The sequence below is a fragment of the Gavia stellata genome, chromosome 24 (genome assembly GCF_030936135.1).
Source record: "Gavia stellata isolate bGavSte3 chromosome 24, bGavSte3.hap2, whole genome shotgun sequence".
In the NCBI taxonomy this organism is placed as follows: domain Eukaryota; kingdom Metazoa; phylum Chordata; class Aves; order Gaviiformes; family Gaviidae; genus Gavia; species Gavia stellata.
Window position 1 is genome coordinate 3,625,198 of NC_082617.1, and position 12,596 is coordinate 3,637,793.

The window sequence follows — 12,596 nt, forward strand, 5'->3', positions numbered from 1 at the left end:
CTACCATGGGAGGCATTTTCCAGTGAAGTGTGGAGAACATGCAACGTCCATGATTTGGGTTTGTTTTGTCTTCTCCTCTTTTTCAATAATTTAGAGGCTGAAGTGAAGTGAGAGGGCAGATCACATTGAGACGGTGTGGAAGTCTGGCTCTTTGAAAGGAAAACTTGTAAGAAGAGAGAAAGATGGAATGACATCCAGGACCCAGGTGACAAATCCAGAAGTAAAGCACTGGCATGGAAGGAGGTTAATGCCTCAAATAGAGCAAGTAATGTTATTTCAGGGGAGGTCTGGGCCTCAGGAAAGGAGACACAGCTTAGGCAAGGGCTGAGAGACCATTCTGCAGGCTGAAGTCCAGCTAAGGTATCAACCAGAGAAGGGATTGCCGGAGCTCTGCTGGACACCGCCATTCTCCTCCTGTCTGTTCTACAGAAACCTAGCTTCCAGTATTAGCAACTAAAAACATCAACTGAAAAAGCAAGCTACAGGTTTAACTTCAGTTTATGGCAAACACCCTCAGGGTCCAGACAAGAGCTGCTGTTAAGCTCTTTGGCTGAAGACCAGGCTGCTCAGGCCCACTGCACCTCCCTTATGACACCGGGGGCTGCTGTCAGGACACAGGATGACAAAGCAGCGACAAAGGAGCCCTTCTGTTCCTGTTCTGCAGTCCTCAGAAACAGGAGGAGGGAACTGTGCAGGCAAAGGGAGACGTAGGCTACATGGCCAGCTGGAACACAGGATAGCTGTGCCCCTGCCGTGCCCCTTGGCCGGACAGGGCAGCTCCTGTGGGACAGGGGAGGCAGTGGGGAATACGAGAAGGAAATGCCTGCTCTGGAGGACTGGGAGGGTTCAGCTACTTCAGGGGCAGCACATGTGGCCTGGGAGAATTACAACCGTAAACCAGAGGAAAAGTTGATCTTTGGCTGCTCTCTCCTTTTACAGGTGCATCTCTGGGGTAGATACTCAGCTGAGAGAAATCCCCAAAGCACCACGGACACTGATGGAGCGGTGCCAGTCAGCACTGGCTGCGCATTTCCCCTCTGCCTGCCCGTGCCCTGTGCAAACATGGGATTACACAGCAAATACCCACATCCATCCAGACTGGGACAGAGCCCCACTCCATTTCTCTGCCCTCTTTTACACAGCGGTGACTGCGAGGGGCCACTCCAGGCACTCTCCCATCAGGAGAGGGTACAGAGAACAAGCAACAGGACAAACCACACCGAGGCACAGGCTGCAGTGGGGAAAGACCCCGACACAGCCCAGGCTGGCCCTCGCACACCTCCACCAGCCCAACCATCGCCCCTGCAGCAGTCACTGGTCTGTGCAGGGCGCAGCTTTGCGGGACACCCCACCCAGGCACCCTGCCTGTCCGAGGCACAGAAGGCACTCAGGACTCCTCCATGTCCCTTATTATCTCTAACTAATAATGCTAGGACAGATTTTCCATCTATCCTGCCCAGAACAGCCTGCACATACTGCAACCGATGTTTATTTTCCACAAACCTCTGACAGGCTGAAGTACCACGCAGCACCTGGACAGCTGTTTTCCCCACCAAATGCTGGCCACAGGGCTGATTTTGCAAGGTATGCCAAAGCTATTAGCCAGCTTCCCATCTGCCTTCTTCCAAACTCTCCTGCTCAGAGGGCCTGATGATGTATGAAAGTTCAGGTGAGAATTTAGAGTGAATGAGCAAGCCTGTGTTTAGCCCCCTTGAGTGCTCTCAATTTAAAATAGCCTTTGTTCACTCGCTGCAAGACATTTTCTAAATGAGTAACTCCAGGTTTTTTTTTTTTGCTTTTGTCCCAAGTTTTAACTCAATTCTGGAGAAAAGCAGACAGCAGGAATAAAAACAAATGAGAAAAGCCCAAATGTGTTTCACACTGATAGAAACAAGCAGAAACAGACTGTTTGTGAATGGCTTTTATATTTAAAACTCTTCATCACAGTCAAATCAAAAGCTTGCACATTTACCTGGATGGGAAAGTAATTTCCAGCTTCAAGTCACTAATTAACCTGCCTTTCTGGAGGACACAATATCATGCAGGGAATTTAGCCCAGCCTTAGAGAGGCTGGTATAGAAAATGGGTTTTCAATCTTGGTCGTGGTGCAGCAGCAAGACAGAAATCAGCAACAGGACATTAATCTACCTAAGGAAAATATACTGCAAAATTTTGTACTTTAAGAAACGGATGCCAAAACAGCTCCTACTTTTCTATACTGGTATTACAGCTGGCATTAATGCCTCATCAGCTACATGCGTTTTATGGATCTGTAAGCTAAAGTTGGGGTGATCCCACCAACACACTACCAACGCAGGCAGGCTCTCAGCACGGCGCCGCTGCCCTCTGCTCCCCATGCTCTGGAAACGGCCGTACCGTGGAAAGCCGGAGAGCGAGAACTGCAAGACATTAACTACCTGTATCAGCATCCTTGTCTAGGGATGCACAAAAACTGACATTCCCTGGGTTAGTCCCTCTCCTGCTTTAAAGGGCACAAAGTGCTGGAAACAAGTTTAGCATTGAAGCATTATACACGAACCATAAAGAGATCTTCACGCTTCAGGCTGGAGAGGAGAGCTGGGCATTGTACCCACTCAACAGAGCGTTAACTTGCCCTTGATTTTGACAGGCAAACTTTCTCTTTACATGAAAACATGGCTCTGGACATAGAACAATTACTTTTTAGAACATTTCACTGGGTTTTATTAAAACCAGAAAAATATTAAACTTTGGAAAAGTCCTTCTCTTTTCTTCCTATTTGTCTAATGACACGCAGGGTTTCCCTTCTACTGTAACTGCTTCACCACACCGTGGCCATACCTATCAAAAATTTCCCAACTTCAGAAAAAATAAAGTAGCAGAAATGCAGCAAAGTACATGCAATCACAGGTCAGGGTCAAAATAGACTGGTAATGGCACACGCCCTCTCTATGAGTCCCTGAACAACAAACATACATGCCAGCACTTCACTGGAGTTAGCAACGTGAGGGGTAGCTCCGTATCAAGACATTTATGTTTCCCTTTAACACTATCCCGACGGGCTGGTAAGCCGAGAAGCTGCTCTCCCCACCCTGATATCATCAGATCGAGTAAGAGATACTCCCGCTCTGCTATAAACCTGATGTGCTGCTGTATGTGGTTTGTTTACGCACGTACCTGACAAACCCAGTCTTCAAGAAGCAGAAAGCAATGAATACAGACCCGAGCAATAAAGGTCAGAAAGACCTTCCCAAGCTGCGTGAAAAAATCTAAGCACTAAAAAATATGTCGCTGCTGGCAATCCCAGAAAGTTGGGCTGTTGAGGGCTTAACTGCATTTCTTAATCAATTAATACCTACGACTCTCTGAATAAACCCTGCAGAAATCGCAACAGAAACTCAGGCTGCCGGGAAAAGTGCGGCAGCAGCAGGGGCCAGAGAAATAACCACTCTCGGAGCATTCGGGTTATTGACAAACTGCAGATTTAGGGAATAGCTGAGAAATAAAGAGAGTGCTCGCAGGCAGGGGGCTCATTTTGCTCAGACTGGGGAGCGATGAGGGAGGCAGGGAGGAGGAGTGGAGAGAAAGCGTTAGGAGCCAAAGCGAGGGATAAGCTGATTGCCAGGATGAAGCAAAGGCTGAGTCACTCTGTGTTAAGGGCTTGGGGATAAGAGGGAAGACTATTTTGCACACTATTTCTCAAGGGCCTCCCGCCTCTGAGATGCTGTCTCCAGCAATGGGGCACACCGCAGAGATGGTGTTAGGTGGGGTTGGCCCCAAGCACAGCACTGTCCGCACCCGCTGCCATCCTATTGATGGCACTTCTCCCACACTCCAGACACGGCTGTGGGCTGGGAGGGAGACTGTGGGGTGACAACAAAGCTCAAGCCAAGCTATGCTGTCCAAGGAGGAAGCTAAACATGTCCACTGTGACCAGGCTGTTGTTTCCAGTGGTTCCCACCACTGTGGCTTGATCCTGCAAGGATGGAAAGGGCTGATCCTGGGCCCCACTGGGAACAGGCCCCCAACACACAGCTTCCTGGACCAGGCCCTTCTACTTGGGCTTTTCCACTCAGGTAAGCAGGTTTGTACACATATGATTAACACTTCTGTGCAAGTCTCGTCCCAGAAGAGGGCATTTTGGTCACATTTCCACTTTATGTTTCCTCCCTCCTCAACTCTCCCCCTGTTCTGCTGCCAGGCTGAAGCTCAGAGTGAGAATCACAGAATCATTAAGGTTGGAAAAGACCTGTAAGATCATCAAGTCCAACCATCAACCCAACCCCACCAAGCCCACTAAACCATGTCCCACAGTGCCATGTCTACACATTTTTTGAACACCTCCAGAGATGGTGACTCCACCACCTCCCTGGGCAGCTTATTCCAGTGTCTCACCACTCTCTCAGTAAAGAAATTTTTCCTAATATCCAGCCTGAACCTCCCCTGGCGCAACTCGAGGCCATTTCCTCTTGTCCTGTCACTCGTCACTTGGGAGAAGAGACCAACACCCACCTCACCACAACCCCCTTTCAGGGAGTTGTAGAGAGCGATGAGGTCTCCCCTCAGCCTCCTCTTCTCCAGACTGAACAACCCCAGCTCCCTCAGCCACTCATCATCAGACTTGTGCTCCAGACCCCTCACCAGCTCCGTCGCCCTTCTCTGGACACGCTCCAGCACCTCAATGTCCTTCTTGTAGTGAGGGGCCCAAAACTGAACACGGGATTTGAGGTGCGGCCTCACCAGTGCCGAGTACAGGGGCACGATCACCTCCCCACTCCCGCTGGCCACACTATTTCTGATACAGGCCAGGATGCTGTTGGCCTGTAAGATACCTCAGGGGCTACTATCAGGGAGAGCTGGGATCACTCCAAGCTGCTAAAAGCACAGCTGTGCTTACACCACCCTAAAACAGAGGCAGCAAGCAAGGCTGTGCAGAAGGGCAGCTATTCTGTGGGGGGAAACTGAGGACATCCAGGCAAGGTAACCCTGTGGCACCTTGCTGAGAAGGGCCAGGTATTCCCAGGCTCATGGTAGCACAGACACCGCGCAGTCCCCACCTCCTCTCCTATGCCGTAGCAAGGCTGTGTCCAGCCCCAGGCTACTCCTGCGTGTAACAACGCAGAAGCATTTGGAAGATCAAGGTCACAATTTTAATTTCAATTTCAATGCTGAAACATCTGCTGCCTCCTGTAGCGGGAAATGAAGGAAAAAAATGCCATGCTCGGTAAGGCATTCGCTCAGAGTTGATTCTTGCATGGGATTTCTTTTCTCCGGGTTTATGAAATCACCTGTTGACAGATTCAATTTTACCATTAGAAATCGCACTTTCAGACATGAATTACTCTGCATCAGTACGATTCAGCACACAGCTGCGTGAGCGGCTGAGAAGGTTTCACCCATGCCAACATCTATTTCCATGCCATTACTGCTACCATACAACAAAAACAACACTTAAGGAGGCTCGAAGGGCTCATCCTCCTCCTGCTTACCAAGGAAACCCCACCGGCTTATGTCTAGACATCCTGCAAACATGCGAGCACAGCTCACAGGAACGCAGAGCCAGCTCACGACCCATTAACGGAGGTATCGGAAGCAGCAGAGTCACAGCTGCCTGGGGTGCCAGATCCATCAGTGCTGCCTCAACATCAACCCCCCTTCCAGGGCAGGCTTTGTAAGGCCATGCCGGGGACTTTGCTGTCACAGCTGCACCGGTAGCCACCTCCCAGTGTGTTTAATATGAGCACAGCTACAGTGCTGCTGCCTCTGGCTACACAACAGGCACACGCGGGGCACTGATTTGCGAACAGGTTTTGTAGGAGGTGTGTGCCGGGGCACAGCTGAGAGGTGACACTTGGAGCAGAGGAACAGGCAAGCAACAACAGAAGCAGCGCAGGACAGTCTCTAAACCAAGTCCTCTGCCACAGGGCCCGATCCCAAGTCTCAGCCCAGCAGTGCTGCCCAGCTCTCGGCCACGCTGCTGTTGAGCCCAACGGCTGCCTCCCCACTGGGCAGTGCTCAACTCACGCAGCACACTTACCACTTTTGGGTGCTTTTTCTGCTTAAAGTGCCTCAAATAACAAAGAGTGGCACTGCTGCCCACTAGCATGAGGTGAGGTGAGCTAAGGCCTGACCCAAGGGACATTTTAGGGTCAGTCTGCTAGGACACTGCTACAGACTACCCAAGGCAGAAGGATACCTTTAATCCCCAGGGAACTGGGGAACCGGTGGCTCACATCACATACTCCAGTAACCACAGGGAACTAACCACATATCCCTGAGTAGCCTGGATATGCTTCTAGCTGTAAACCAAAGCAAACCCCAGCAAGGTCAGAGTGAGCAAACAGTGAGAGACACGGGGAGCTGTATCACTTCACACTGAAAATGTCATTACAATCTAATAGAAAGAAATCCTTATCTCTCCTGCATCTCTTATCCTTCATGCTCAAGTAGTCACCATTAGCGTCCCAAACATTCAAGCCACGCAATGTTACCACAGATACATTCTAAAAAAAAAAAGAAGAAAAAATAATTATAGCTACTTTTGAATACAGAACTGCCTGAAGGCAAGGAGACTTTCACACTCTCTTCTTTACATAAATTTTCTTTCTTCTGCTGCACCAAAAGCTTAAACGAATAAGCAGCTCCCCTGGCAATAAGCACATTAAAGGAACGATTCAGCTGATGAAATGGCGTTTCTCAGGGAATTAGCAGTCCGACACTTGCAGAGCATTTTGCGCAGTTCATCTTCCTCCCAGCTCAGCAGCACCTAAGAGTTTTTGCTGGCTGATGGTTTCCAAAGTGCTTTTAATGAAATAAGCTGTTGATCCCAGAAGTACATCAATGACAATTCACAGCACAAATGGTCCTTGCTGCTATGAAAAATCCAGAGGACTTAAGCCTGGACAGAGCATAAAAATCAAACTGCTCTGAAGCACAAGGTGACCACTGGAAGCAGGTCCCATCTTTCCAGCAAGGAGGCTACATCCTCTGTTGGGACGGCGCTGGGGGACTGTGACCTGCTGCTGTGCCTGTCCTGGAGTCAGGTAGCTCCAACAACGTTTCACCAGAGCTTTCCACTAGTGCAAGCCCTTCGTTTCACGCTTGCTACTGACCACCATCACTGGCTACGTCACCTATGGGGAAGATGGGCACAAGGCTCTGATGAAACACTGGATCCACCGACTATGACTACAGGGGGAAGGGTGCCCTTGCTGCAGGAAACTAGTAATAGCAAAACTTGGGAAATACGGCCATCTCTTCAACCTGCCACAGACAACACAGACATGGAAAACGTAAAGCTTTGAAGTAACTTGCACAACCACAAGCGCATACGGGCCAGCACATCTTTCATCCCTCCACTCCCTTTAATTCTTGCACCGCTTCTTGTGCCTTCTCATGAGATATCATTCATCTTAGGTCAGATCTACACTGAATAACTGGCCCAGATCTTAGCATTCACCCCCTGCTCATCCACACAGAATAGCCTGAACCAAGCTTGGTGCAAGCTGGATTTTGGCTCAGAACCACTGACTGGAACAGGATGGTGAAAGCAAAGCCGGTGGACAGCTGACAGTCCACCAGTAATTTTCCAAATGGCTTCTTCCACAGCTGACAGCGAGGGAATCCCAGTAGCCACACAAAAATGCAATGTAAGGCCACAGGCAAGGAATGTGCCAGCCCTGGGCCAGCAACACTGGCTGCCTTCTGCACTGAACCTGTGCTACAAAGCTACCCGAGGAGGTCAGACTGAGCCATCAGCTGAAAGCCCAACCACCCTGGCTGCACACCAGTCCAGCCCATCTGCTCCACACCTCCATCCCACCATCCGGGTGCCCGCTCTGTGAAGGTACGCAGCCATGCACCAGATCTCCTCTCCGCCAGACGGATCGGTTACGCTATCACGCACATGCCAACAGCAGCGGTTTCCATTTCAAGCCTTTTGATAATGAATGCTTCTGCCTACAGATAAGCAAACTTGTTAAACTATGCTACAAAACTCATCCTTTCAGGCATACAGAACAGATGCGCTGGAGGGAAAGGTAGCCAGACAGGGATATCTCTATTGCTTGATGAATGTAGGATGCCTCCACCAACCTTGAATTTAACCTTGCAAAAGCTGAAAATATCACCTTAACTCCAGTAGCATTGCAGGCTTACTGAACTGTAGGAATGCATTAACAAACTTGCTGGTTTACATTGCTTCAGCCTCCTGCTGTAGGGTTGAAGTCTTATCTCTGCTGTACTTTCCCAAAAGGTGCCTGTTTGAAAGCTTTTGCATATGTATTCCAGGACATTCAGATCGATTAGAAATTGGGGGGTGGGGTGGGGAGGGGGTGGGGTGTGCGGAATAACCCACTAATCCCCAGCCCTTCCCTCAGAATGTAAAACCATCCAGAAATCAAATAGCCCTCGGCAGTACCTATCAATTCCGGTTGACTGGGCTGAATTAGCTAGGAGTATGTTGCATTTATTTGCATGATATTTGTGAACAGAATAACCCCACTTTCAACAGTTAAATCTCTCTCTCTCTCTCCACATACAAACAAAAAGAGAAAAAACTAGAGGCAGGCTGTTCCCATGTTCTGGGACACGTTTTCATCTCTCGATGGTGCACAGTAAGTCAGGACAAAGCAACTCATCTAATTCATGCCCTGAAGCATGCGTTCAGACAAATGACACAGGCAGTCACACTAAATAACCCCTCTTAAATCTACCGGCCAGGTCAGGCTCTCCTCACTGCCTGCCAGCCTTTGATCATGGTGGGGCTTTCTTTCACCGTCAGCTGGCAAAGCAAAGCACCTCTGGATACAGAAGTGTCTGGGCAGTTGTAGCATCCAGTAATTTTCATTTGCCGGTCTTACAGATGGGAATTCAGGAGTGGAGGTTATTGCAACGTGCATACCAAGCCTTGCACATTGACACCAGTGAGCAGGACTGTGAGGAGGCGCTGGGTTTGGAGGCAGGGTCAAGGCAGTGCAAGGAGTGGAGGGGCACCCCACCCAAGGCTGGCAAATTTTCCCAGTGCTCTTCAAGTGCAGTGCTGCCGCAAAGAGGCATCACAGCAATGGCACCAGAGAAGCACAGCTCATAACAAGGGCAGCCACTTTTGAGAGCCAAGGTCCCGCAGCCTGGCTCAGCTAGCATGGTGCCACAGTGGGCGACCTGGAGCTGGGGCCCTCCCCTCACACCTTGGGAGTGAGTGTATCCAACAGCAGCCAAGCCCAGCAGGGATGCTCTTCAAAGTTTAATCTGGCCTTCGTTCAACTTGGCTTCATTCCTTTCCAAAGCAGACTAAGCTATGGTAATTAAAGCTCTTAACTTGCAAAGTTCAGTTGGATTCATTTTTCTGCACACCCCATGGGAGCCAGCATTGAGGAGATTGGGACCAGCAGATGAGGAGCAGCACAGAGGAGGGTGCTTTAGTCTGATGACCGGCCCATGCAGCAGCCGAGCTACCCAGGGACAGCTAAGGCACCTGTAATCACATCTCCCTAGGGACTGACAGGAGGGGGCTGTCTGGGGTCACGCCAGGCTCAGGCTCCGGGCAGGGATACACACAGCTGCAGGCTTCTAAGCATCTCATCAGTACACAGCAAGGACTAAAGGAACGATGTGCAGAGAAACACCTCCTACCTACAGCTTCAAAGAGTCACTGCCTGCGCTATCAAGGTGACACTGAGTGGGAGGGGGTGGGGGACACCAGCAAGCCAGCAGTGGCTGCTTTTCTCTTCTCCTTAAAGTAAAAATAATGGTCCCTTCTCCCTTGTGGCCCACATGAATATTTCATCAGCAAACTGCCTCATCCTGTATTAGATTTTTTCCCCTCTCTGGCTGAGATGGGAGGCTCCAGCCTACAGATCCCTCCACAGCCTTTCCAGGAGGAGCCGAGATTGTTTTGGGCATACAATCAAAGTACTGGGGACAGCCACAGTGATCTCAGGATAACAGGATGAAGGCTCCAAGCAACTCTGTGCCTTTGGGAACAAGCACCCTGCTCACTTGTATGACAGTACTGGGATAGCCCCATGAATACTGGGTGAGGCAACACCACGGCCTGCTTGTACAGGATGAACAGGCTCCCTATCCATCACTGCCGAGAAAGCAAGCAGAGTCTGCCCCTCTGGCCTATGCCTCACTGCAAGGGCACCTGAGCACTGTTCCTCTGCATCTACAAGTCTCTAGGTCTGTTTGGGCACGGGAAGCATGAGGGAGAAGAAACACAAAATCCTCGAGATTAGATATTGCAGCTTGAACATATCCTCTGCTGGCTTCGCTTATAATAAGGCCTATTTCAAAGGAGAGCAGGCTCACAGTAAGAGAAGAGGAGCAGGAATTAGATGTGCTGATATGCTTTCCTTTCTGTCAAAGGCCCGAGACGCAGGCCCTGCTGGAGTGGCCAGCCCTGACCAGACACCACCAGCTCCCCGGATACCATTATGAAAGCTATTCCCCTCCCCGTCCTTTTTCATCTGACAGGGCTTTTTACACAGGCACTGCTCAGACCCTTCCTGTCTCAGCCTGCCTCTCCCCAAATGGAAAAGGAAAATCATCTGTTTTATTTTATATCATTTTTGGAAGAGAAAAATCGTTGTGGGTGGGGTTTTTTTTGTTTTGTTTTTTTTTTTTTTTTTAACTTAGACAAATTTGCCAAGAGACCCAAGAAAGCCTCACAGAGACACCTGAGGAAAGATCTGAAACGCAGGAAGAAGGGCAGTAATGGACTCCGAGATCTAGTCCTCCAAATCCACGAGCCCTCCTGAACATAACATTTATGTCAGCCTCTCAATGATCACGCTGGCAGCGGGCCTCCAGCCAAAACAACAACCTTTTTGGGAAAAAGCCTTAAAAGCAATTTCTGGTTTGACCGCTGCTCCTAGCAGGACCCTTACTGCCAGACAAGTCTGCATCTGGATAATGCCTTGTCTCCAGCTCGGGTTCTACTTGTGTCAAATGGGAAAAAAGCCAATCCATCCTGTCCTACAGGACTTCTTGGGGGAGATGGGGGGAAAGCTACAGACCAAGGGAGAAAATCAGGAGCCAGTGTATCCTAAAAGAGAGACAGATTATCCCAATGGAGGCCAGAATCACACAAATGAAAAGCACAAGGGGAACGAAGAGGGTTGGCACCTATGTGGTAACAGGTAACCGCAGACAGGCACCCAGGGCTGTGGCTGATCCCCCTTGCTCACCTTTTTCTCATCTCCCTCTTGCAGGAGCTGGAGGTGGCTCCTCTTCTCGCTGTCCTTGCGGAGGGAGCTGTTCTGGTGGTGTGGCAGGCCCATTGGCGGGGACACGCTCCGGCCCTGCGGGTCCACCCAGGTGTAGATGTGGTTGGTGACATAGCCCCCGGGGATGCGTCCCACCGAATGTACAGACAGGTTCAGCTTCTTGCAGCCTTTCAGTACCTGGAAGACAAGGCAAGGAGGGGAGGGGGTTAATGCCTATGGAAGGGGAAGGACAATCTGCCTTAGGACTCTGGGGTGACATGGCTAAGCTCTTCTCTGAGGTTGAAAGATCTCAAGCTACACTGCAACCACCAACTAAATGACTGAGCTACATAAAAAGCTAGTGAAAAAGCCAGGATTTTTCTATTCTCTCCTGAACTGTAACAGTATTAAGGCAAAGCCGCTGCTGCTGACAGAGAAACTACGCTCTCCCTATCAGCCAGGGAAAGAGCTGAACGAAGCAGAGTATGGGAGGCAAGGTGGGCAGTGACAGGCCAGGAGGAACTCCAGTATGGGCTGAACCTGAGACTGAGCAGTTTCTGCAGCTTTGGAGAAGAGTCAGAGCAGGACAGGGATCAATGCTGGAGGAGAGCATTACTGCTGGTCCCCACAGCTCGGCCCCAAACCCTGCCATTGGAAAGCTCCTGATGGCTTCAGGGGACATTGACAACGCTCCCAGAAATTCAGCCTCTGTTGCCATTTCATTACCAGCTGCCTTCCCCAGCACAAGCAGTCAATTAATGAGTACAATAATACATATATTTAAAACACCATGCACAGAGATGACCTTGGGACCCAGATAAGGTGATTTGCAATTGCTCCTCTGCTCCTCCAGCTTCCACTGTGAGAAGGTGACATAGGCTTTATGGTAGACTTAAATTAACATACAGCTGTCCCCAGGGAGAACTCCTGTAAGTGCTGATCCTTTCTGAGGCCTCAGGAACATCAACACTCTGGATCTGCTCTCAGAAAGGAGGTGCTTTGGGTTTTTTTTCCATATATACGTCCTTTTGATGAGCTGCTCCTGCAAGGTCTCCTCTCCCCACTGAGCAGAGAAGCTGCCGAGCAAAGCTCATGACAGGGAAGAACTAATACCAGCAGCTCTTCGGTAAAGAGTAATATCGTCAGTAATACTGGACTGGCTCGATCCCAGCTCTGACCTGGCAACACTCCTGTCCCTCCCGGCCAGAGCTAGAGAGAATCCAGCTCGCCAATTCCCAGTTCAGCATCTCCATCACACACAGCAATTTGGCTGCAAATTTGTCACATGCTCCCAAGGTCATCACGTGCCTGGAGAGCTTAAGCAAGGTTTGCGAAACCAAGAGCTCCATCAGAACAACTGCAGAGCATTTCAACATCCTGGGCTGCTCACTAACTCCTGCCCCTGTCCCC

The 12,596-nt window shown here is 50.0% G+C and overlaps 1 protein-coding gene across 2 annotated transcripts in view; it reads right to left on the reverse strand.

The window, feature by feature from the left end:
• The window catches only part of WHRN (whirlin), a 55,261-nt gene that overhangs the window by 26,389 nt on the left and 16,276 nt on the right, over nucleotides 1-12,596 (reverse strand). For both annotated transcript variants that reach the window (XM_059828898.1, XM_059828897.1), the window contains exon 2: nucleotides 11,169-11,384. In XM_059828898.1, the coding sequence (XP_059684881.1) occupies nucleotides 11,169-11,384 (216 nt within the window). The remainder of the gene's footprint in view (nucleotides 1-11,168; nucleotides 11,385-12,596) is intronic.